The 23,862-nt window shown below is 41.2% G+C and overlaps 2 protein-coding genes across 3 annotated transcripts in view; both read left to right on the top strand.

Moving 5' to 3' along the window:
* The window catches only part of HSD17B4 (hydroxysteroid 17-beta dehydrogenase 4), a 133,768-nt gene that overhangs the window by 101,824 nt on the left and 8,082 nt on the right, over positions 1-23,862 (top strand). The gene's annotated exons all lie outside the window — the stretch shown is intronic.
* LOC147369025 (uncharacterized) lies at positions 8,833-19,833 on the top strand. Of its 2 annotated transcripts, none has more exons than XR_015167128.1 (3): positions 8,833-8,856; positions 18,949-19,057; positions 19,699-19,833. XR_015167128.1 is itself a non-coding variant. In XM_086410733.1 (3 exons), exons 1-2 carry the CDS (start codon positions 9,601-9,603, stop codon positions 18,956-18,958), a joined length of 609 nt encoding a protein of 202 aa, XP_086266859.1. In that variant the 3' UTR covers positions 18,959-19,057; positions 19,699-19,833. The 2 variants fall into 2 exon arrangements, 1 of the variants encoding a protein (XP_086266859.1); XM_086410733.1 differs by lacking the exon at positions 8,833-8,856 and adding an exon at positions 9,601-10,199.

Genomic DNA, 23,862 nt, shown 5'->3' with positions numbered 1-23,862 from the left:
GCCTCTTGAGAAATTTGTCTGCAAGTCAGGAAGCAACAGTTAGAACTGGACATGGAACAACAGACTGGTTCCAAATAGGAAAAGGAGTATGTCAAGGCTGTATATTATCATCCTGCTTATTTAATTTATAGGCAGAGTACATCATGAGAAATGCTGGGCTGGAGAAAGCACAAGCTGGAATCAACATTGCTGGGAGAAATATCAATAACCTCAAATATGCAGATGACACCACCCTTATGGCAGAAAGTGAAAAAGAATTAAAGAGCCTCTTGATGAAAGTGAAAGAGGAGAGTGAAAAAGTTGACTTAAAGCTCAACATTCAGAAAACTAAGATCATGGCATCCGGTCCCATCACTTCATGGCAAATAGATGGGAAAACAGTGGAAACAGTGGCTGACTTTATTTTTTTGGGCTCCATAATCACTGCAGATGGTGACTGCAGCCATGAAAAAAAGATGCTTTCTCCTTGGAACGAAAGTTATCACCAATCTAGACAGCATATTAAAAAGCAGAGACATTACTTTGCCAACAAAGGTCTGACTAGTCAAGGCTATGGTATTTCCAGTAGTCATGTATGGATGTGAGAGTTGGACTATAAAGAAAGCTGAGTGCCGAATAATTGACGCTTTTGAACTGTGGTGTTGGAGAAGACTCTTGAGAGTCCCTGGACAGCAAGGAGATCCAACCAGTCCATCCTAAAGACCAGTCCTGGGTATTCATTGGAAGGACTGATGTTGAAGCTGAAACTCCAATACTTTGGCCACCTGATGGAAAGAGCTGAGTCATTTGAGAAGACCCTGATTCTGGGAAAGATTGGGGGCAGGAGGAGAAGGGGACAACAGAGGATGAGATGGTTGGATGGCATCACCGACTCAATGGAAATGAGTTTGGGTAAACTCTGGGAGTTGGTGATGGACAGGGAGGCCTGGCATGCTGCAGTCCATGGGGTCACAAAGAGTTGGACACAACTGAGCGACTGAACTGAACTGATTTACAACATTGAGTTAGTTTTAGGTGTACAACTTCAGATTCTTTTTCTTTATAGATTTTTACAAGATATTGATTATAGTTCCCTGTGTGTGTGCTCAGTTGCTCAGTTGTGTCTGACTCTGACCCCATGGACCAAGCCCACCAGGCTCTTCTTTCCATGGGATTTTGCAGATAAGAATACTGGTGTGGATTGCTATTTCCTCCTCCAGGAGATCTTCCTTATCCAGGGATCAAACCTGCATCTCCTGCATTGGCAGGTGGATTCTTTACCACTGAACCACTTGGGAACCCCATCCCTATGCTATATGGTAAATCCTTGTTGTTTGTCTATTCTGTATATATTAGTGTGTGTCTGTTAATCCCATACTCCTAATTTCTCTCTCCCTCCCCTTCTTCCTTTGGTAACCATAAGTTTATTTTAAGTGTCTGTGAGTCTATTTCTATTTTATAAATAAGCTGATTTGTAGTATTTTTTAGATTCTACATGTAAATGGTATTATATAATGTTTGTCTTTCTCTGTCTTACTTCACTTAGTATGATAATCTCTGAGTCCATCCATGTTGTTGCAAATGACAATATTTCATTCTTTTCTATGACTGTGTAGTATCCCATTGTGTGTGTGTGCTCCACAGCTTCTTTATCCATTTATCTATTGATCGTCATTTAGGTTGCTGCCTTGTCTTGGCTATTGTAAATAGTGCTGCGATGAATGTTGGGGTGTATGTGTCTTTTCCAATTACAGTTTTCATCTTTCCTATCAATCATATGGCAACTCTATTTTTAGTTTTTAAAGGAACCTCCATACTGTTTTCCATAGTGGCTGCACCAATTTACCTTCCAATAGTTGATGAGAGTTCTCTTTTCTCCACACCCTCTCCAGAATTTATTATTTGTAGACTTTTTGATGTTGACCATGCTGACTGGTGTGAAGTGATACCTCATTGCCATTTTGATTTTCATTTCTCTAGTAATTAGTGATGTTGAGCATCATTTCATGTGCTTATTGACTGTTTATATTTCTTCTTTGGAGAGATGTCTAGGCCTTCTCTCTATTTTTGGATTGGATTGTTTGTTTTTGTTTTTTTGATATTATTATATGAGCTATTTATATATTTTGGAAATTAAACCTTGTTGTTTGCATTGTTTGCAAATATTTTCTCCAGTCCATAGGTTGTCTTGCTGTTTGTTTATGGTTTCCTTTGCTGTGCATAGGCTTATAAATTTGATTAGGTTCCACTTGTTTATTTTTGCTTTTATTTCTTTTGCCCTGGGAGTTTGAGCTAAGAAAATATCATTGTGATTTATGTCTGAGAATGTTTGCCTGTGTTCTCTTCTAGGAGTTCTGTGGTTTTGTGTCTTATATTTAAACGTTTAAGCTATTTTGAGCTGATTTTTGTGTATGGTGTGAGGGAGTTTCTAACTTCATTGATTTACATGCATCTGTCTAGCTTTTGTAACACCGCTTGCTGAAGAGACTGTCTTTTCTCCATTGTATATTCTTGCCTCTTTTGTTGAAGATTAATCGACCATAGGTGTGTGGGTTTATTTCTGGGCTTTCTGTTCTGTTCCATTGATCTGTGTATCTGTTTTTGTGCTAATACCAGCCATTTTGACTACTGTGGCTTTGTAGTATTATCTGAAGTCTGGGAGGGTTATTCCTCAAGCATTGTTCTTTTTTCCTCAGGGTTGCTTTGGCAATTCTTGGTCTTTTGTGATTCCATGTATATTTTTGCATTATATGTTCTAACTCTGTAAAAAAAATGTCATGGACAATTTGCAAGGGATCGCAGTGAATCTGCAGATTGCTTTCTGTTGTATATTCATTTTAACAATATTAATTCTTCTACTCCAAGAGCATGGATTATCTTGAAATTTCTTTGTATCATCTTCAATTTCCTTTATCAGTGGTTTTTAAGTTCTTGGTATATAGGTCTTTTCACCACCTTGGTTAGGTTTATTCATAGAATTTTTTTTTAAATGTGATTTTTTTTTGTTTTTACTTTCTCTTTCTGATATTTCATTGTTACTGTGAAGAAATGCACAGATTTCTGTATATTAATCCTGTATTCTGTTATCTTGCTGAATTCATTTATTAGTTCTAATGTTTTTATATAGAGTCTTCAGGGTTTTTCTAAATATAATATTATGTCCTCGGCATTGAAGGCAAAAGGAGAAGGGGGCAGCAGAGGATGAAGTAGTTAGCTAGCACCCCTGACTCAATGGGCATAAATTTGAGCCTAACTCCAGGAGATAGTTGGAGAAGAAAATGGCAACCCACTCCAGTATTCTTGCCTGGAGAATGCCAGGGATGGGAGCCTGGTGGGCTGCCGTCTATGGGGTCTCACAGAGTCGGACACGACTGACGTGACTTAGCAGTAGCTAAGTACTCCAGGAGTACTCTCTCTGGGAGACAGTGGAGTACAGAGGAGCTGGGCATGCTACAGTCCATGGGGTTGCAAAGAGTCAGACATGACTTAGCAACTGGACAACAACAACAGCCTTTGCAAATAGTGACAGTTTTACTTCTTCCTTTCTAAATTGGATGACTTTTACTTATTTTCTTGCCTAATTACTGTGGTTAATTTAACACTGTGCTGATTAAAAGTGGAAAGAGTGGGCCTCCTTGTCTTGTCCCTAGTCTTATAGGAAAAGCTTTCAGCTTTCTACCGTTGTGTATGATGTTAGCTCTGTACTTGTCATATATGGCCTTAATTACATTGAGGTATGATCCCTCTGTATCCACTTTGTTGAGAGTTATTATTATAAGTGGATGTTGAGTTTTGTCACATGCTTTTCTATATCTATTGAGATGATCATCCAATTTTTATCCATACATTTTGCTGATGTATGGTGTATCACATAGACTAATTTGTAGATGTTGAACCATCCTTGAATGCCTGGGATAAATCCCACTCAGTCAAGGTATGTAATCCTTTTAATGTATTGTTGAATTTGGTTTGCTAATATTTTGTTGAGGATTTTTGTATCTATGTTTATCAGTGATATAGATCTGTAATTTTATAGCGTCATTCTTGTCTGGTTTTAGTATAAAGGTTATGCTGGCTTTGTAAAATGAGTTTGGAAGAGTTTCTTCCTCTTCTAATTTTGGAGAAGTTTTAGAAGGATTGATATAAATTCTCCTTGGAGTGTTTGGTAGAATTCACTGTGAAGCTGTCTGGTCCTGGACATTTTTGGGGGCAGGTTTTTGAATACTTATTCAACCTCCTTACTAATAATTGGTCTCTTCAGATTTCTTATTTCTTCATTATTCAGTGTTGGGGCATTGTACATTTCTAGGAATTTATTTATTTCTTCTAGATTATCCAGTTGGTGTTATTCATAGTAGTCTCTTGTGATCCTTTTTTATTTCTGTGATATCAGTTGTAACATTTCCTATTTCATTTCTGATTTTATTTATTTGTGTTTTCTCTGTCTCTTTTTTTGGAGGGGGTGAGTCTAGGTAAAGGTTTGACCCATTGTTCAAGGGTCAAGTATAGTTTCTGCAAACACATGCCCAAAATAAACATGTGATCTTCCTCTCCACTCCTAAGTCTGTCTTATTTTGTTGTAGTTAAGAACATCACCTTTTGCTGAGTTAAAATCAGAGTGATCCTTGACTTTTCTCTTCCTCACACCCCACATTCAACCTTACCAACTCTTGTCACTTCTACCTCCTGAATATTTAAGGATTTTTCTCCATATCACTGCTACCCAAGTACTGGCACTATAGTACTTGATAGTTCATGGCTTTCCAACTGGTCTCTAGTCTTTCACCACCACCCTCCTACCTTCCACTTCCCTGCAGCCTCTAGAGGTTAACACATCTGAACTTGCCGGGTTAACAATCCCCAGCTTAGAAACCTGTGATGATTCCTACTTGGTTATCTTAACTGTCAGACCCTTTGCTGCTAAGTCGCTTCAGTCGTGTCCGACTCTGTGTGACCCCAGAGACGGCAGCCCACCAGGCTCCTCCGTCCCTGGGATTCTCCAGGCAAGAACACTGGAGTGGGTTGCCATTTCCTTCTCCGTCAGACCCTTTAGCATGGTTCAAGTTTGCATCAGTTGGAATTCTTTCAGTGGCAAGTAATAAAGCCACTTCGAATTGGCATGAAACTTTTTCATCAAATTGAAAAAAATCTAGACGTGTAGGACTGACTTTGAAGTGAAATTGCTGAGTCCAGTGTTGTGCATGCCTGCCAAGTCACTTCAGTGGTGTCCAACCCTGTGACCTTATGGACTGTACCCTGCCGGGCTCCTCTGTTCATGGGATTCTCCAGGCAAGAATACCAGAGTGGGTTGCCATACCCTTCCCCAGGGGAATTTCCTGACCCAGGGATTGAACACATGTCTCCTGAGGCTCCTGCATTGCAGGCAGGTTCTTTACCACTGAGCAACCAGGGAAGCTAGGCCCAATTCCTTGCCATCTCTCTGCCTGTTTTATCCACAAGCTCCATGTGGTATCACCCCAGCAGCTCCAGGTTATTTTCCTTGTGGTCACAAGATGTTAGCCAAGAGGTGCAGCCTCATAGTCCAATTTCTAATCAACCAGCAGAAGAGAGACCACTGGGTTCTCCCAGAAGCTCCAGCAAAGGTCTCATCTGGTCACACTAGCTGTGATTGGGTTATAAACCAATCCCTTAATCATCACAGTAGCTAGAAATGGTGGGTATGCTGATTGGCCTGCATCTATCAGGGCCCATGTGTGTAAGCTAAGGATGGTGTGTTGGGGAACCCCAAGATTTCCTTCAGATTTGGTGATTTGTCGGCAGGACCTGCAGAACTCAGGATGTAATTTTATACTTATGACCATGATTTATTACATCAAAACAAACAAAGCAAAATCAGAAAGGCCATGTGAATGAAGTCCAGAGGAAATCAGGTACAAGCGTTCAAGTGATCCTGTTAGACATAATTTTGTGTCTTCTTCCATGCTGTTCAAGGGTTCTTTCCCTATACAGTCACCCAGGACATGCTTCATTTTCCCAGCATCAGATCATGGTGACATGTGAAATGTCTACCAAGACTCAGTATCTAAGGTTTTCATCGGGATGCTGGTCACACAGGCATCTTCTGCCAGACTTCATACTAGAATTCCAGACTCCTGAAAGGAAAGCAGGTATTTAGTATCAGCTGCATTGTTTGTACAGTTTGGGCACAGGAAGCCACTCTTCTCAGTGAGGAAATGTTGGGAACCTCCTCAAAATCTACATTCCCAGATCTCAGCCAAGGGCCAAACTTGCAGGCAAATCTTTCTAAGGATAGCAATCTTAAGCCTGACATGATGACTCTTCTAACTGATAGGCTCAACCCCAACCAAACTACAAGGAAGCCTGAGAGTGAATCAGAGGAAATTTAGAGTGTAGGGAACCAAATCTCAGAAGTCTACCTCAAAGGTGCTTTAGTTCTCCTAAATCTCACCTCATCACCTGTAAACACCTCTGTATCCTTAAGCCTCCCCAGTATATTCCCTGTGCCAAGCTGTTCTTAATGCACAGTAGTAGAATGGTCTCTTGACTCCTCCCAGAACTCTCTGTGTTTGTTTTAAAGCAAATAATCTGAGAAAGCTGAATTTTATATTGGAGAGAAACAGATTTGAATAATAACCAATTTAATAATACTACTACCCCAACATTAAAGTTATCCTTTTTAAGTCAAAAATATTGCAGCAAAACTAAATGATAATCCCAAGGAGAAATTCTGAAGTTGAGAGACCCCAAAAGCTGAAAGTTACAGAAAGTGATTTTCTGAAGAGCAGCTTTTAGGACAATGTGGACTAAGCTATTTAAGGGGGGTCAGGGGGGAGGGACAATAAGCCATTTAAAAACCCATAAATAGGCAAAATAGAAAAATTGTGAGCCTTGGCAAAATCTAGATTTATATTGCATATGCCTGCAGTATATTGGCTGAAGTTTCCTGTGCTACGCTGAGTGACTGCTCAGTCATGTCCGACTCTTTGTGACACCATGGACTATAGACTGCCAGGCTCCTCTGTCCATGGGAATTCTCCAGGCAAGAATACTAGAGTAGGTTGCCATGCCCTCCTCCAGGGGATCTTCCCAACTCAGGGATCAAACCCAGGTCTCCCACATTGTGGGTGGATTCTTTACCATCTGAGCTGTGACATCTAGCTATCAGAATTATTACAGCTTAAAAGATAAAAAGATACATGAGGAGGTGAAATGTTGTTGCACTAAAATTCACAATTTACTCACGGAAGAGCTATTGATAGCTTCATCCAGAAGCCATGTTTGAGAGAGTTTGGTTGCATAATTTTGAGTCCACAGCTGATAAAAATCAGAAAATAGAGAAGTAGAAAGCACTGTGAGTTGGGGGAGCATTGGCCCGGGAAAGTTTTTGAGGGCAGCATGGAAGAAAACATAAAATTATGTCTCAACAGGATCACTTCAAGTGAATTTTATGTGACGGGAGATTGAACAGCTCCTATTCCCTAATCTCTTTTGAAGTTACAAGCATGTCAGTAAAAACGATGATGGGTTAAATCAGCTGTCAGCAAGCATTTTCTGTAAAGACCTAGATCGTAGTATTCTAGGCTTTGTAGGCCACATATGGTCTCTGTAGCACATTCTCTTTTGAAATCAACTTTCTAAAAAATGTAAAACCCTGTGGAAAAACTGGGGAGGAGGAGAGGGAGTGGATATGGCCTGAAGGCTTGGGTGCTGAGAGTGCCAGTTTGGAAAAAAAAATTTTGAACTGTCACTTATTTGCTTTAAACATTTATGAAAGTATGAATTCATATGAATTATGAAAGTATGAGAGGCCTTCTCCCACTCTCATGCCCAGGCAGGTGAAACCACACAGCACATGCACTGGCTGTGCCCCTGCCAGCCACACGATGCGTTCCTTATGGCAGTGAGTGGCACTGACATCTTCTCAGTTTTCTTAACCAGCAACTCTATTTTCTGAGTGCCAAAGAACTGATGCTTTTGAACAGTAGTGTTTCAGAAGACTCTTGAGAGTCCCCTGGATAGCAAGGAGATCAAACCAATCAAGGAAATCAACCTTGAATATTCATTGGAATGAAGAACTAATGCTGAAGCTGAAGCTCCAATACTTTGGCCAGCTGATGTGAAGAACTGACTCATTGGAAAAGACCCTGATGCTGGGAAGGATTGAAGGAGGGAGGAGAAGGGGGCAACAGAGGATGAGGTGATGGCTGGATGGCATCACCTCAATGGACATGAGTTTGAGCAAGCTCTGGGAGTTGGTGATGGACTGGAAAGCCTGGCGTGCTGCAGTCCATGGGATCACAGAGTTGACACGACTGAGCAACTGAGTAACAATGAAACTCCATTTTCACCTTGATCTTCCTTTTCATCTTCATCAACCTTCATGACATACCCTCTTCCTAAAAATACCCTCTATTTTAAACATTGCTGTTTTAGATATTTTACTTCTGAACTGTTTTCTTAGACAAAGCTTTTAGGAGTAGGATTATTTGGTCAAGAGGTAAAAGAAGCTTTGTGATAGTCCTTTATGGCAACAAAGTTTCATTTGTGCTTATCCCACTTTGAGAGGCAAGGAAAGGAGAGCAAACATATCAGCATGTTTATGAATAGCAAGCTCTATCATAAAAACGAAAAGTGACAGCCTTATGCAAGTCAATACCTGCTGACTGCATCAGTCCCTTGGATCCTAATGTGATTAAATCTTGTATCACCAACCAAGAGAAAACAACTGAAGCAATGTGACTTAGATTCAAATAGGTGTCTTGTGGGAGTAAATTAGGCAAGAAGCGAATACTGCTGTGTGCAGATGCTGGCTCAGGAGGAGTAGGCCCCTGCATCTGATTAAGAACATGTCCATCATCAGAATACAGTCCTGTTTACAGAATGTATGATAAGAAGGTAGGTAGGACTATGCGTTTCAGTGGTTTGAATCTTTTGCCTTTTTGAATAATCAGCTGGAGTTGGGATTCATTGGCAAGCAAGCCAACGCTTTGGCCCGTGTCCCAAGGGAAGACACCTGGGCAGTAAGGTTATTTCACCTTAGATGGGAGATTAGAGAAAGGAGTGTGCAAATATAAGGAAAGGGGCCAGGCCAGTGGGGAGGAGGGGGAATTGTCAGATTAACGACAGACACAAACAAAAAGAGATGAAGTACCCCACCCGCCCAAACCACCTCCCACCCCAGAATGTCTCTCTGTGAACTATCTACAGGAAGTGAGGTGGGGAGATCAAAACCACAGAAACCAAATTCCAAACAGAGACGTTGAGGGGAAAGTGGGGACAGGGCAACAAGTGGACCTCAAGTGTGGCTCCCCTGCTAGCCACACTTCTCCCATTCCCCGGTCCCCAGCACGCAGCCCAAGCCTACATGAACCATGCACAGTGGAGGCTGGGACTCGCTTGCCTTCACACACACACATATCCGACACACATGGTGCGTGCACACACGCCACGTACATCTACATCCCAGATGCACAGGGATGCCCGCCCACAAGACACACACAGAGTCTGAGGCACGCACGTGAGTGCCCTAGCACTGACACGTTCACCTTAAGGCTATAGAATGTGGGGCCCAGAGAGGGCGAAGGAGTGAGATGGCCTGGGGCCTCCCTTCTCAGAGGCCCCTACCTCGGTACGTACCAGATGCCCACCCTTACCCTCTCTTCAACCCAAGTCCACCGGGCCCAATACTCTCTGGGTGCAAGATGTGTAATAACCGAGGATGGCGCCCCTGCGCCCCAAGCAGAGCAAAGGGGGAGATCACGGCCCCCATTTTCAGACAGGGTTCAGCAGGAGTTAAGACCGGCTGGAAGGAAGCCCTGGGAAGGCTGGGGGCTAGTGGGTGGGAAAGCTAGCTCCGCAAAGTTCCTTCTGCCTCATCCACAGGGTCTGGAGAGCAGGCGAGGGGTGCAGAAGACAGGGCACAGAGGCGTTGCCAGAGGCTGTGGCGCTAGCTCCTGGCTTCTCACGGGGCAACGCGAGCCCCGTCCACTAGGGGGAGCCCGAAACCGAATCTTGAGCGCGGCTTCCACCGGGCGGCGCCTCCTCCCCACCCAGGCCCCCGGACTTGACTGCTTTTCTGACGGAGAAGGGAGCTGGACTGCGAGGCCGCTCCGAACCTCCCGACAGGGCAAGGAAGGTCGCACAGGGCGCTGTCCACCGGGTGGCCACCAGAAGGCAGCCTCTGGCAGGAGCAGCAACGCAGAGGCAGGCTGCCGTGGGCGCCCCAGTCAGAAATTCAGGTAGGCCCCACGGCTCCACGCTTTGGCTCTGCCAGGGGCTTCTGTTGATTAAAGACCAGAATCTCCCCAACTGCCCGAAGGCCTGGTCCTTGGGCATGCAGTGGAGAGTCTCCCCAATCCTGGTCTGGGCACAAGACAAAATTCTGGAGGCAGGGCCGCTGGGACCGCTGAGGTGAGTTTGGCAGAGGGCTGAAAGAAAAAAAAAGCAAAACAAAACTGGAAGCGGGAGTAATGAGGATGGGAAAACAAACAAAAAGGCAAAATAAGAAGTTAAAAAAAAAAAGGAAAGCACCCCCTCCACCCCCACCCCAGGCGGTGATGGAAGCTGTGCACGTGCTCTGTGAGGCAGGCGGCCAGCGCTACTCGCTCAGGGATGCTGGGACACCTGGGGGAAGGGGGTCTGCTGGTCCGGTTCGAGTGAGCACAGGCTGTCATAGCGGTCCAGGGGTGTGACTGTGATGGACTGGGTGGTGAACTCGTCGTCAGGGTACCTTGTGGTGACCTGAGATGTGACCTGAGGTTGTAGTTACCTTCTGGCCCACTGTCCCCTATACAAGCTGACCTGTCTTCTTTTTTCTCTGCCTGGTTAAGAGTTGTTGTTCATTTGCTAAGTTGTGCCCGACTCTTGGCGACCCCATGGACTGCAGGATGCCAGGCTTCCCTGTCCTTCACTATCTCCTGGAGTTTGCTCAAACTCATGTCTATTGAGTTGGTGATACCATCCAACCATCCCATCCTCTGTCACCCCCTTCTCCTCCTGCCTTCAATCTTTCCCAGCATCAGGGTCTTTTTCCAGTGAATTGGCTCTTCACATCAGGTGGCCAAAGAATTGGAGCTTCAGCTTCAGCATCGGTCCTTCCAATGAATATTCAGGATTGATTTCCTTTAGGATTGACTGGTTTGATCTCCTTGCTGTCCCAGGGACTCTCAGGAGTCTTCTCCAGCACAACTCAAAAGCACCAATTCTTGGGCGCTCAGCCTTCTTAATGGTTCAACTCTCATATCTGTACATGACTACTGGAAAAACCATACCTTTGACTATATGGATCTTTGTTGGCAAAGTTAAGAGTACTCAGTTTTATTAGCCTGTGGATTGAATTAGGACAGATTGGAACAAATCGTTTCCCCTCATCCTTCATCTTTCAGCATAATGTGTGAGCTATTCCAGAATATGGTTTTTGCTACATGTAACCATGTTGATTCCCAAATAACAATTTTCAGGACCACCAATGAATAGTCAGTTAATGAGTATTTATTGAACTCTTATTGTCTGAATTAGTGAATTCAATTTTATCATTACTTCTTAAGGATTATTATCATTAAAAGGAATTCTTGAGACTTCCCTGGTAGTCCAGTGGCTCCCCAATCCCTGGGATTCTCCAGGCAAGAACACTGGAGTGTGTTGCCACTTCCTTCTCCAATGCATGAAAGTAAAAAGTGAAAGTGAAGTCGCTCACTCATGCGTCCGACTCTTTGAGACCCCATGGACTGCAGCCTACCAGGCTCCTCCATCCATGGCAGTTTCCAGAGTACTGGAGTGGGTTGCCATTGCCTTCTCCCACAGCATAGCACAGCACAGCACAAATGCTTATAAAAAGGAATTCTTATTCTTTAGCAGGTGTTTTGTGGTTTCTCAGGTTTGATTTAAATTGCATTTTTTAAATTAGAGAATGAACATTTTCCCATGAGTTAAAGAATATTTATTTCTCCAAATGTAAATTGTCAGTCTATTCTTCAGAGTTGACAATTGGAAAAAAAGAAACAAAAAGCCTTTGGCATATGGCCATGAAACTCCCAGAAGTTAATGAGTTGTCGCAGGTCATTCTGGGAGAGGTGTAAGAGTCAGACAAGAAACAAAGCCACCAGCTCCTAGTTGTGTTGCTTCTCCTATGTATTCCAAGCAGTATCTCTAAACATATCTTTCCATCCCTGTCTTTTAAGGTAATATGATTTGTCTTAAAAGATACTCCACAATGAAGGAGAATGGGGCTCTGAGAAGTGCTGTTTTTATAAAGCTAGCAGTACTTTAGCTCTGTAACTTTAGGATTATAAGAAATTCTCTAACCAAAAGTGTAATAGGAGAAGGCTAGATATTGCATAATTACTTGGACCAGAGAGGCCAGTCTTTGACATTTTTTATTTCTGATTCTCCTTGCAGAGTTGAAAAATGTGCTTCTGACTTAACATTATACCTCTTTTATGTATTAAAGTTCCATCCCCTAACTACCTTTTGACAACATCTTAAGGACATGTCTCTTTTGGACCTCCACCCCTCCTCCAATATCCAAACAAATTTTCTTTGTATTTTTCTGATAAAATCTTGTAGTTGACAAAAATCCAATTCTCTTTGAGTTAATTATGCTTATAACCGTAATTATTATAAAATAACAATACTTAGAGGCCTAAAACATGGTCTATTAAAATTTCTATACAGTAGTTCATCTTTATCTTCTTTGTGTATCTTAAAAGTGAAATTATTCCTATTGTAAACATACTGAATTGCTGTAGAACTATGACTTTATCACTCTGCTATTTAAAAAAAATCATAGGTTACAAATCTTCAAATTAAGTTAATTAAAATGTTTAGTTGATTTTCATTTCATAAATTCAGTAAAAATTAGCTTAATTGCTTATTCAGTAATTAGATTACAAGAAAAAAAATACTGTAAGTTTCATATTCTTTGTAAAGTCATTGAATTTTCTAAACTGTGTTCACTTTAACTCACCTGTAAATCAGTTCAACACATAGGAAAGCAAGTGAAAACTTCAGGAGTTTGTTTTTTTATTTTCTCGAACTTATTTTTCTAATTTATTCTATTGAAATGAAAACTTCACAAGTTTGTTTTTTAAAATTTATTGAACAATTTACAGTTGATTTACAATGTTGTATTAATTTCTTCTGTACAGCAAAATGATTTGGTTATGTTAATATGTACATTATTTTTCATTATGGTTTATCATGGGATATTGAATATAGTTCCCTGTGCTATACAGTAGGCCCTCATTGTTCATCCATTCTCTGTGTAATGGTTTGCATCTGCCGATCCCAAGCTTCCAGTCCACCCCCCAATCCCCCTCCCCCTTGTCACCCCAAGTCTGTTCTCTGTGAAAAACTTCAGAAATTCTCATAATCACATGGGCCTGTTTTCATACTCAGTTTCACTTTTATATGTCAAGGGGTGAGTTTTATTATGATATTATATTCTAAGGAGAACATTAGAAGGTTATCTCTTATAACAATGCATTGACATTATTGGTTGGTGAAGTTGAAATAAAGAGATTATCTGTTGATAAAATGAACTAACTCACATCTCAACTCAAGAACAAGCATGGGCAACTAGTAATAGCTCCCTAGTTTTGTGAGCCCCCTTACAAGGCTGAATTTTATTCCCTTTCTGACTTGAAACAGCCAGCCTAATGATAAGAAAGGGAATAGTTGCCCTTGGCTGAAAACACAAGTCCATCTGCTGCTGGTAACTTGCGTGAGAACCAGACAAGCTTTCTCTCGGCTGGTTTTCTTCCTGTTAAGAGCTTGAACTAGTTTATCATCAGAAGGTCTTCTGGTTTCAAGATTTAGGAGTCCATAATCATTAAAGTTCCCAAGTAGGAATAATCCTGTATATAGATGTCCAATGAAAACCAGTGATGGAAAAAAGAGAATTGGCATAATTAAGATGTCAGCAGTCTTGATGGAATGAAGGTGACGGGAGTCCAGGTTTTCCAGCCCCATTAGTCATCTTTCAGTAATATTTAACTCAAACAGTCTCCATCCTACTTACAGTGAGAAATTCAATATCTCCACCAACATGTCCAAGTATTCTTGGGAAGGGGGGCAGTGTTTAGTAGTTTTCTGAATCACCTTTTGATAATTTTGTGACTCTACTGAGTTAGCAGTCTCTCAGGTGTCCTTATTCATCTATTCCTTTCTTTTACCATTGCATTGAATCTCAGTGTGGAACAGCATTCATTTTTGTTCATATTTTACCCCAAACCATTTACACAAAGTAATTATGTGTACTAAACTAGGACTGAAACTTGAGGATGAATATAGAGGGTTTACCTCATAGCCTAGCCCTGTGGGCCACTTGTGTAACATATTACTAGATGCTCAAGTAGTGCCTTGGCCAGTCCCATGTTGAAAAGTTACAAACAGGCTGACTCCTCTCACGTCTGCTCTCCTCACCTCCCAGGTCTCCAAAATCCCCATACTCCTCATGCTTTATTATTCTTAACAGTTAAGCTCTATTTCTCAACCAGGCCATTGGAGCTCTTTTCACAGCTAGGGAGGCTTTCAATATACATGCCTAAACAAAGATAATTCTCTCTCCAAAAGGAACTCTGCCTCTACCTTATGAGTATTTTTTTCCTCCTGGGCAAAGTCAGAGGGCAAGTTAGGTAGAGGTGAATAGGGAGAGTTGCAGACAGCTTGGGAAGAGGATGCTGGAAAAGGAAACTAGCATCCTTGGGTTGTCCACCACCTGCAGGCCCCTGTGCCAGGGGTTTTACAAGTATTATCCCAGCTAATCATGACAAGCCTGTAAGGTAGATAATACCATCATCCCTATTTTGGGATGATGAGACAAGGAGACAGGTTTGGGGGGGTTCAGTAACTCACTCAACAGCATACAGCTAAGTGGCAGATCTGAGATTTGGATACAGTCAATCTTTGTAAATCACTGTAAAACGCTGCCACCTTAACCATTATGCTGGCACCCCACATACATGATTACATTCTATTTCTGTGAGTTATGTGCAATTTTCATCATTTTTTCCAAAGAATAAACTCCCCAAGTTGCAGAGTTAGGATGTAGTGGCGCCAGGAGTCTAACCCAGCTCACATCACTAATCTCCTGAGTCTATGTGGCAGGTTGCCTTGATGGGTTTTCCACTTAAAATATTGATGTACCTCTACTTTTACTTGAGTTTAACAAGCAGAATTTATAATGATTCCATTAAAAATTTGCCAGGTTTTATAATAAACATCACAGAGTTGATGCCTAAGGACATTTATTTTCAAAGTTTACAGTGTGAGCAATAGAAAGAATAGAAGAAATTGTGTCAAAGAAGGTTAAAGAAAAACTACCTTCAAATAGTAAAAAAATAAAGTACCATTGGGCAAGAAATATACACACTCGAGATTGTGAGGTATGGGCATTGTTCTAATTTTGGAATTCCAAGCCCATGGATTCTGGTAAAAAATATCTTACCGTGTACTTCAGCTTGTCAGTAATAAATGGCAAGTATGCAAAAACACATTATCATTTGTGTTAAATGTTGCAATGGAAATACTGGGTTTTCAGTGTCTTTTGAAATTGCAGTGCCCACAGAAACATTTTACACATAAAAACTATGGAAATGGTCATAGGGATGTTGAGTCTGCTTTTAAAAAGTAGCTTAATAGAGAGATTAAGAGAAGTTAGAATCAATAGAATGAATAGCATCAGTCAACACCCATCCCGCCAGATATTTGAATTCCTGTTTTGATGTGCCTGGCAGGTGTTTGTGCAGCCTTTTCTTGCTTATGTCTTGTGATGGAGAACTCTGTTTTTCCTAAGGCAGGGAGGGACCTCCTTAGGAAAACAGGCTGTGCTAAGTGTTGCATAGTTGAGTGTAATAATGAAATATGTTTTCTGGAATCTGTGTTGATTTTTGTTTTTGCTTAAGAAGCAGGGGAGATTAAATTTCTTCTGTTCTATAGAGTTGGCTCAAATCCTTTTCAACAAACCTATGGTTCCTAAAGTGGAAAGGTGGGTAGATGGGGAGGGATAAATTAGGAGGTTGGGATTAGCATATACACACCACTATAGATAGAGATAACCAGCCAGATAACCAACAAGACCCTACTGTATAGCATATGGAACAATAATCAATATTTTGTAATATCCTATAAGGAAAAAAATCTGAAAAAAAATGTGTGTATAACTGAATCAATGTTCTGTACACCTGAAATGAACACAGCATTGTTAATCAACTATACTTCAAATTACAAAAAGGATACATTGTACAACACAGGTAATACAGCCAGTATTTTGTAGTAACTATAAACAGAAAACGGAGAAGGCAATGGCAACGCACTCCAGTACTCTTGCCTGGAAAATTCCATGGATGGAGGAGCCTGGTGGGCTGCAGTCCATGGGGTCTCGAAGAGTCCAACACGACTGAGTGACTTCATTTTCACTTTTCACTTTCATGCATTGGAGAAGGAAATGGCAACCCACTCCAGTGTTCTTGCCTGGAGAATCCCAGGGACGGGGCTGCCGTCTATGGGGTTGCACAGAGTCGGACACGACTGAAGTGACTTAGCAGCAGCAGCAGCATAAATAGAAAATAACCTTTAAAAATTGTCTAAAAATATTTTTTTTAATTTTCAAAAGAATGATAAAAATAAAATAAGTAAGTAAATAAATTAAGCCCATCCCCCCAAAAGCCCCCATAAATCCTTTTTCAAAGGGAAGGACTATGAAAGCTGTGGTACATATATACAATGGAGTATTACTCAGCCATTAAAAAGAATACATTTGAATCAGTTCTAATGAGGTGGATGAAACTGGAGCCTATTATACAGAGTGAAGTAAGCCAGAAAGAAAAACACCAATACAGTATACTAACGCATATATATGAAATTTAGAAAGATGGTAACAATAACCCTGTATACGAGACAGCAAAAGAGACACTGATGTATAGATCAGTCTTATGGACTCTGTGGGAGAGGGAGAGGGTGGGAAGATTTGGGAGAATGGCACTGAAGCATGTATAATATCATGTATTAAACGAGTCGCCAGTCTAGGTTCAATGCACGATACTGGATGATTGGGGCTGGTGCACTGGGACGACCCAGAGGGATGGTATGGGGAGGGAGGAGGGAGGAGGGTTCAGGATGGGGAACACATGTGTACCTGTGGCGGATTCATTTCGATATTTGGCAAAACTAACACAATATTGTAAAGTTTAAAATAAAATTAAAAAAAATAAAAGGGAAGGACTATGAACTAATAGAACAATGTTGGCTTGGAGTCAGGAGGCTAGTCTCAACTTCACACAGTGGTGGGTCTGAGAGGCAGAACTGTGATTCTTGCTAATGCCTTCTCTTGGCTGTTTTCTTGGCATATCTCTTAGAGTTGTTTTAAGAGTTGAATGAAAATGAGTATTAAATATGTTTTAATAACACCACTTTATAGTTCTGTGCTTTCTGAGTCATTAAATTGGGGCAGACAGTGCTCTAAATGTAGTCAGATGAGCATAGAGTTCAGTGATGCAGATACTTTGCTCAGTTATAAGCATCTTGTCAAGTCCTGGAGCATCTGTGGGCAAGAGTCTGTCTGTGTGGGTGTGTGGAATGGGTTCTAGTTGTCAGAGGTCTGATGTGTGGAGAGGGAGCATGTGTTCCAGTGTACCCATAGATGAGTCAGATCTTCCTTGTGGGTAGGAGTTGTCCTTGCTTCCCCTCCCTGAAGCTCTCTGTCCCATATTCATTCCATCAGCCCTAAGGGACCTCCCATAGCCTATTGGCTGGTTCCCTGGAGGGCTGAGGTCCTGCTCTGATTCCAGAAAGTGGATGATGGCTATGGGACCCCACCCAGCTCTGATCACTTTCCTAGTGAGGCTTTACTCCTCATCTGATGGTGAAGGGCCCGCCCTTATGGAGCAGATTTCTGGGACTCACATATTTCCCGCCTACTTTCTGTCTTTGGTAGCTTAGTTGTCTCAACCCTATCTTCTGTGTTTTGTATTGGATTCATCTAATACCAAACTATTTCCTAAATGTGCCTCTGTTTTCTAACTTCTGAGACAGTATGTCTAGACCAGTGGTTTTCACAATATGATCTCTGGACCAGCAGTATTAGCACCTCCTGGGAATTTGTTAGAGAGGTGGGTTTTGGTCCCACTTCAGACCTACTGTACCAGACACTCTAAGGACAGGGTCCAGCAGTCCCTCTCCAGGGGATTCTGAGGCACATTAGTGTTTACACACCCTGTCCTGGACTGTCTGGTTGTCCTCAATGAAGGCAGTTTAGGCTACTTCATCTCCTGCTCTTTCCCCTTGTACTAGTTTGAGAGTAGAATTTTTGCCTGGTGTCAACTTTCACTATCATCCTGTTGCTCAAATGGTCCTCTAAAAGACCATGATTATTTTTTACATATAAACAGTTCAGGTTAAGTAAGATGAGCATGGGAGCATAACCAGTCCCATATTCTAGTGTTGTGATTCACAGACATCCATCCTGACCTGAACTACCCAGGTATTTATTCTGCAATGGCATTAACACACAATTCTTTTAAAAACAAAAGAAATCTGCTCAATGTTATGTGGCAGCCTGGATACAAGAGGTGTTTGGGGAAGAATGGATACATGTATGTGTATGACTGAGTCCCTTTGCTGTCCACCTGAAACTATCACAACATGGTTAATTGGCTCTCTCTTTCTCTCTCTTTAGTCATTAAGTTGTGTCCGACTCTTGGGACCCCATGGACTGTAGCCTGCCAGGCTCCTCTGTCCATGGGATTCTCCAGGCAAGAGTACTAGAGTGGGTTGCCATTTCCTTCTCCAAGTTAATTGGCTATATTCCCAATATATAATTAAAAGGTTAAAAAAGAAAAGAAGAAATATCAGTGGAGGGAGGGTGGGGGTGGTGGAGGGCACAAAGGATTGAAGTCAGGAATATTACCCTATATCCCACTCAGGAAAACGTCCGTGTGCTTGCCCTTTTTTTTCCTTCTGTTCTACTTCTGATTTTCTTTCTTTTTACAGGAACAGATGAGTAATTTGACAATGCTATTAGCTAATGAAAAGAAGAGAGCATTATCTTATTTATAGACTTTGGGCGTTATTATCTAGAGGCTTCCTTGTGAGAGCTGAGGTATGTCTTCATGATTGCTGCTTAATTTCCTCAGGAATAACGAAGTGGGAGCTATAATACGTCTTTGTTTAGCAGCTATGGTTTTCATTAAATTTAATTAAGTCCCCCAGAAGCTTTAAATTTAGGGTAAGTTCAAAATGCAGGTGGTTTCTGTTAAGTATAATTATATTCCCTTTATAGCTGCCATGGCTTGGGAAAGCTGGCCTGTCAGACTTAAAAATCTTTAACAAGCTCACCAGAGCTTTGGTTTCAGAGTGCATTTCCAAACCCAACCCTTCCTTCCCACTCTCCTTCCCTTCTTCTCTCGCTCTTTCTTTCCTTCTTCCCCCTTTGCAGAAGGCTGAGGATAATGTGAACTTAACAAAAGCTGCCCTGTTATGCTTACAACCTCACTAATGAGTTGAAGTCAACATTTGCAAGATTACTTTTGCGAGAGGATTCTAAAACAGTTCTGGTTGATCACTGGGGTTAGTTGAGGTCCCTGAGTTCACTAGCTTCTGTGTCCAAAGAATGAAGCTTTCTGTGTCCAAAGGACACAAGGCCTGGAGAGGATGAGAACAAGGGTCTGGGGCTGCCTCAATGGCAGACGCTCATTGCTGGAGAAGACGACTTCAATGCCTGAATCTCCCTCTTTGCTCCAGGTCAGTTTTCTGAACACTCACCTATGCAGTCCTGCCAATGGAAGTGGTCATAGGGAAGAGGAAGAGGAGTTGTTAAACAGCTAGTGTGCAAAAGTGGTCCTCCAGGCTCCAAGATTTCCACATGAAAAGAGTTCTTCCTCAGAGGTCCCAGAACAATGCATTTTCTGTAATTGTGCTGTAGTTTCACATCAGCATTTTTCACTCCTAGCTAAGATTATAATGTATCATTGCAAAGGTAATCAGAGAAGATTGTCAGGAGTTTGATGAAGTCGAAAATTTCTTTTTGTACTCTTGGGTCTGAATGCAGTGTATCTAGGCCAATTCAATTTCTTTGGAAGTAAACAATTTTTAAGTTGCAAGCAGATTCCTATAATACTTGTGTCTATTCTATTTGATTCCAGCTGTAGTCCAGAGCACATTTAATGACGTGCATAATTGTTATGATCTGTTGTCATTGGGGATAAATATCAAGCAGTTGAACAAATTGTCTTAATGAGTTATTTTAATACAGCTGGACAAACCAAATGTTTTGTTTTGTTTCTCTTTGTAGTTGTTCAGTGTCTATAGTCATATTACTATCATCAATTTTTCGATATTAATCAGTTTTCTTGATATCCATACAAAATAAAAATATATTTCTCCAATTCAGGATTGAATATGGGCTGAATGTTAGATGATATCAAGAAATTTTATTAAGAGTGGCAATGGTGTTCTGTTTATATAAGAAAATGTTCTTATAGAAATGCACACTGAATTATGTAGGGTTGAGTGATATGATAGTTGATTATGCTATTCTTTTGTCCATATTTGAACATTTTCTTGATTAAAAAAAAAAAAAAAAAGCTCATGGATTGGAAGAATTAACATTGTTGAAATCACCATACTATCCAAGGCAATCTACAGATTCGACACGATCCAGATCAAAACATTATGACCAATGGCATTTTTCATGGAACTAAAATAAATAATTCTAAATTTTGTATGGAAACACAAAAGACTCTGAATAGCCAAAACAATCTTAAGAAAAAAAGAACAAGAGGTATCATGTCTCTGATTTCAAGCTATACTAAAGTTTTAGTCTTCAAAACAGTGACACAAAAACAGAAACATGGATCAATGGAGCAGGACAGCAAGCTCAGAAATGACCTCACACTCCTACGGGCAATTAATCTATGACAGAGGAGGCAAAAGGAGATACGCTGGGGAAAAGACAGCATCGTAAATAAACGGTGCTGGGAAAACAGCTACTTTCTCACAGCATATACAAAAATAAACTCAAAGTGGAGTAAAAACTTAAATGTGAGACCTAAAACTATAAAACTCCTAGAAAGAAACATAGGTAGTATATTCTTTGACATTAGTTTTAGCAGTATTTTTTTTGGATATGTCTCCCCAGGCAAGGGAAACAAAAGGAAAAATAGGCAAATGGGACTACATCAAACAAAAAAACTTTCATACAGTGAAGAAAACCATCAACAAAACAAAATGGGAGAAGATATTTGCAATGTCTACTGGATGGGAGAAAAGTTTTTGCAAATGATATATCCAATAAGTGATTAATATCTAAAATATACAAAGAATTCATATACTTCAATATCAAAAAAACAAACCACCCAATGAAAACATAGACAGAACTCTTGAATAGATATTTTTCTAAATAGACGGCCAACAGACACATGAAAAGATGCTCAACATATCTGTCTGAATAGCTATCATCAAAAACAAACAAACATTAATAAAAGCTGTTGACGAAGATGTGGAGAAAAGGAAACCCTTGTGCCCTGTTGGTGGGAATGGAAATTGGTGCACTCACTATAGAAATGTACTCTTAGTGGGTTCCCTGATGCCTCAGTCGATAAAGAGTCCACCTGCAATGCGGGAGACCTGGGTTCTAACCCTGGGTGGGGAAGATCCTCTGGAGAAGGAAATGGCAACCCACTTCAATATTCTTGCCTGGAGAATTCCATGGATGAGCCTGGTGGGATATAGTCCCTGGGGTAATAAAGAGTTAGACATGACTAAGTGCCTAACTTTCTATGGAAAAGAGTATGGAGTTTCCTCAAAACATTAAAAATAAAGCTACCTTATGATCCAGCAATTCCACTTTGGAGTAGTTATCCAAAGAAAGTAAAAAATTAATTCATATATATATATATATACTTTATTGTTCACTGTAGCATTTATTATTCATTGTAGCATTTATTGTTCATACAGTATTTATTTATTATTCATTTATTGTAGCATTTATTGTTCATACAGTAGCCAAGATATGGAAGAAACTTACGTGCCCATAGGAATGGAAAAGAATATGTGGTACGCATGTACCATGGAATATTAATTATTAAAAAAATGAATTCTTGCTATTTGTGACAACATGGATGGACCTAGGGGCTCCCGAGGTGACTCAGTGTTAAAGAACCTGCCTGCCAATGCCAGAGACACAGGTTTGATCCCTAGGTTGGGAAGATCTTCTAAAGCAGGAAATGGCAACCCAGTGCAGTATTCTTTCCTGGGAAACCTCATGGACAGAGGAGCCTGGCGGGCTGCAATCCATGGGATCACAAAAACTCAGATGTGACTGAGTGACTGAGCATGTACAGATGGACCTAGAGGGTATTATGCTAAGTGAAAAAAGTCAAGAGAAAGAAAAATACTGTGTGATTTCCCTTTATGTAGAATCTAAAAAAAACAAAACAAAAACAAATGAACAAACAGAGCAAAACAGGAACAGAGTCACAGAGAACAAATGGGTGATTACTGGAGGGTAGGGAGCAAGGGGGATGAGAGAAATAGGTGAAGGAGATTAAGAGGGACAAACTTCTAGTTACCAAATAAATGTCACAGGTATGAAATGTGCAGTGTGGGGAATATGGTCAATAATAATGTAGTATCTTTACATGATGACAGGTGGCAACTAGATTTATTGTGGTGGTCATTTTGAATGTATAGAAATATCGAATCACTATGTTGTTATACAAAGGGAAGCAACAGTGTTGCAGGCTCATGCTACTTTAAAACCAAACAAACTCATAGAAAAAGAGACCAGATTTGTGCTTATCAGAGGCAGCGGCTGGGGGGAGAGGGAATTGGATGAAGATGGTAATGAGGAAGAAACCTCAGCTATAGAATAAATAGAGGGATGTAATGTACAATGAGATAAATATAAATAACACTGCTATAAGTTATATATGGAGAAGGCAATGGCACCCCACTCCAGTACTCTTGCCTGGAAAATCCCATGGATGGAGGAGCCTGGTTGGCTGCCATCCATGGGGTCGCACAGAGTCAGACATGACTAAAGCGACTTAGCAGCAGCATAGGTTATATATGACAGCTGTTAGAGTAAACCCTAGAAGTTCTCATAACAAGGAAAAAAATGTTTTATTTTGTAGCTACATGAAGTGATGTTTTCCTTTTATTTTGTATCTATATTACCATTAAACCTATTGTGGTAATCATGTCATGAGGTACAGGAGGCAGATCTTTATGCTGTACACCTTAAACTTACACAGTGCTATAGGTCAATTACATCTCGATAATGTTGGAAGGGAAAAAATTAGCCCCCTCATAGATGTGCACGCTATAATGCACAGCTGCTACATTTGATCCACAGACATAGAGTGACACCCCCCTCCACCCCATACACACTCTCTGCCATTTGGAGAGATGAGCAAGGAGGTCTGGGAAATGCTAGGGCTACCAGTCCTTGTGACAACCAGAAACATCCCCATATGTCCGAATGAGCCAGGAGCCTGGCATCTGAGTAGCCAGAGCAGAGCTGGGTGAGACCAGGGGGTGGGAAATGAGATGAAATGCTCTCTGCATTCAAGCTGCTACTGTGCGAGATACTCATGCCAGGAAAGAAGGGCTCCAGTCCCTAAGGCACCTCTGTCCTCTGGCTCATGCCTTCTACCCACCACATTCCCTCCATTTCCAGAAAGTGGTCTTAGGTGCTCCCTACAAATTTGCACTTGCGTGGAGTTGCTTCAGTTTTGTCTGATTCTCTGCAACCCTACAGACTGTGGCTGGCCAGGCTCCTCTGTCCATGGGATTCTCCAGGCAAGAATACTGGAGTGGGTAGCCATGCTTTCCTCCAGGGGATCTCCCCGACCCAGGAATCGAACCTGCTTCTCCTGCCTTGCAGGTGGGTTTTTTACAGCTGAG

Source organism: Bos grunniens, chromosome 7, assembly GCF_055505025.1.
Source record: "Bos grunniens cultivar Pamir isolate PY7600 chromosome 7, Bosgru_T2T1.0, whole genome shotgun sequence".
NCBI classification, from domain to species: Eukaryota; Metazoa; Chordata; class Mammalia; order Artiodactyla; family Bovidae; genus Bos; species Bos grunniens.
Note: the sequence above shows the minus strand (reverse complement) of the source record. Positions and strands in the feature narration are given on the sequence as shown.

Excerpts from the sequence above, each read along its gene's own strand:
- LOC147369025 (XM_086410733.1), top strand. The coding sequence starts at position 9,601 with ATGCCCACCCTTACCCTCTCTTCAACCCAAGTCCACCGGGCCCAATAC.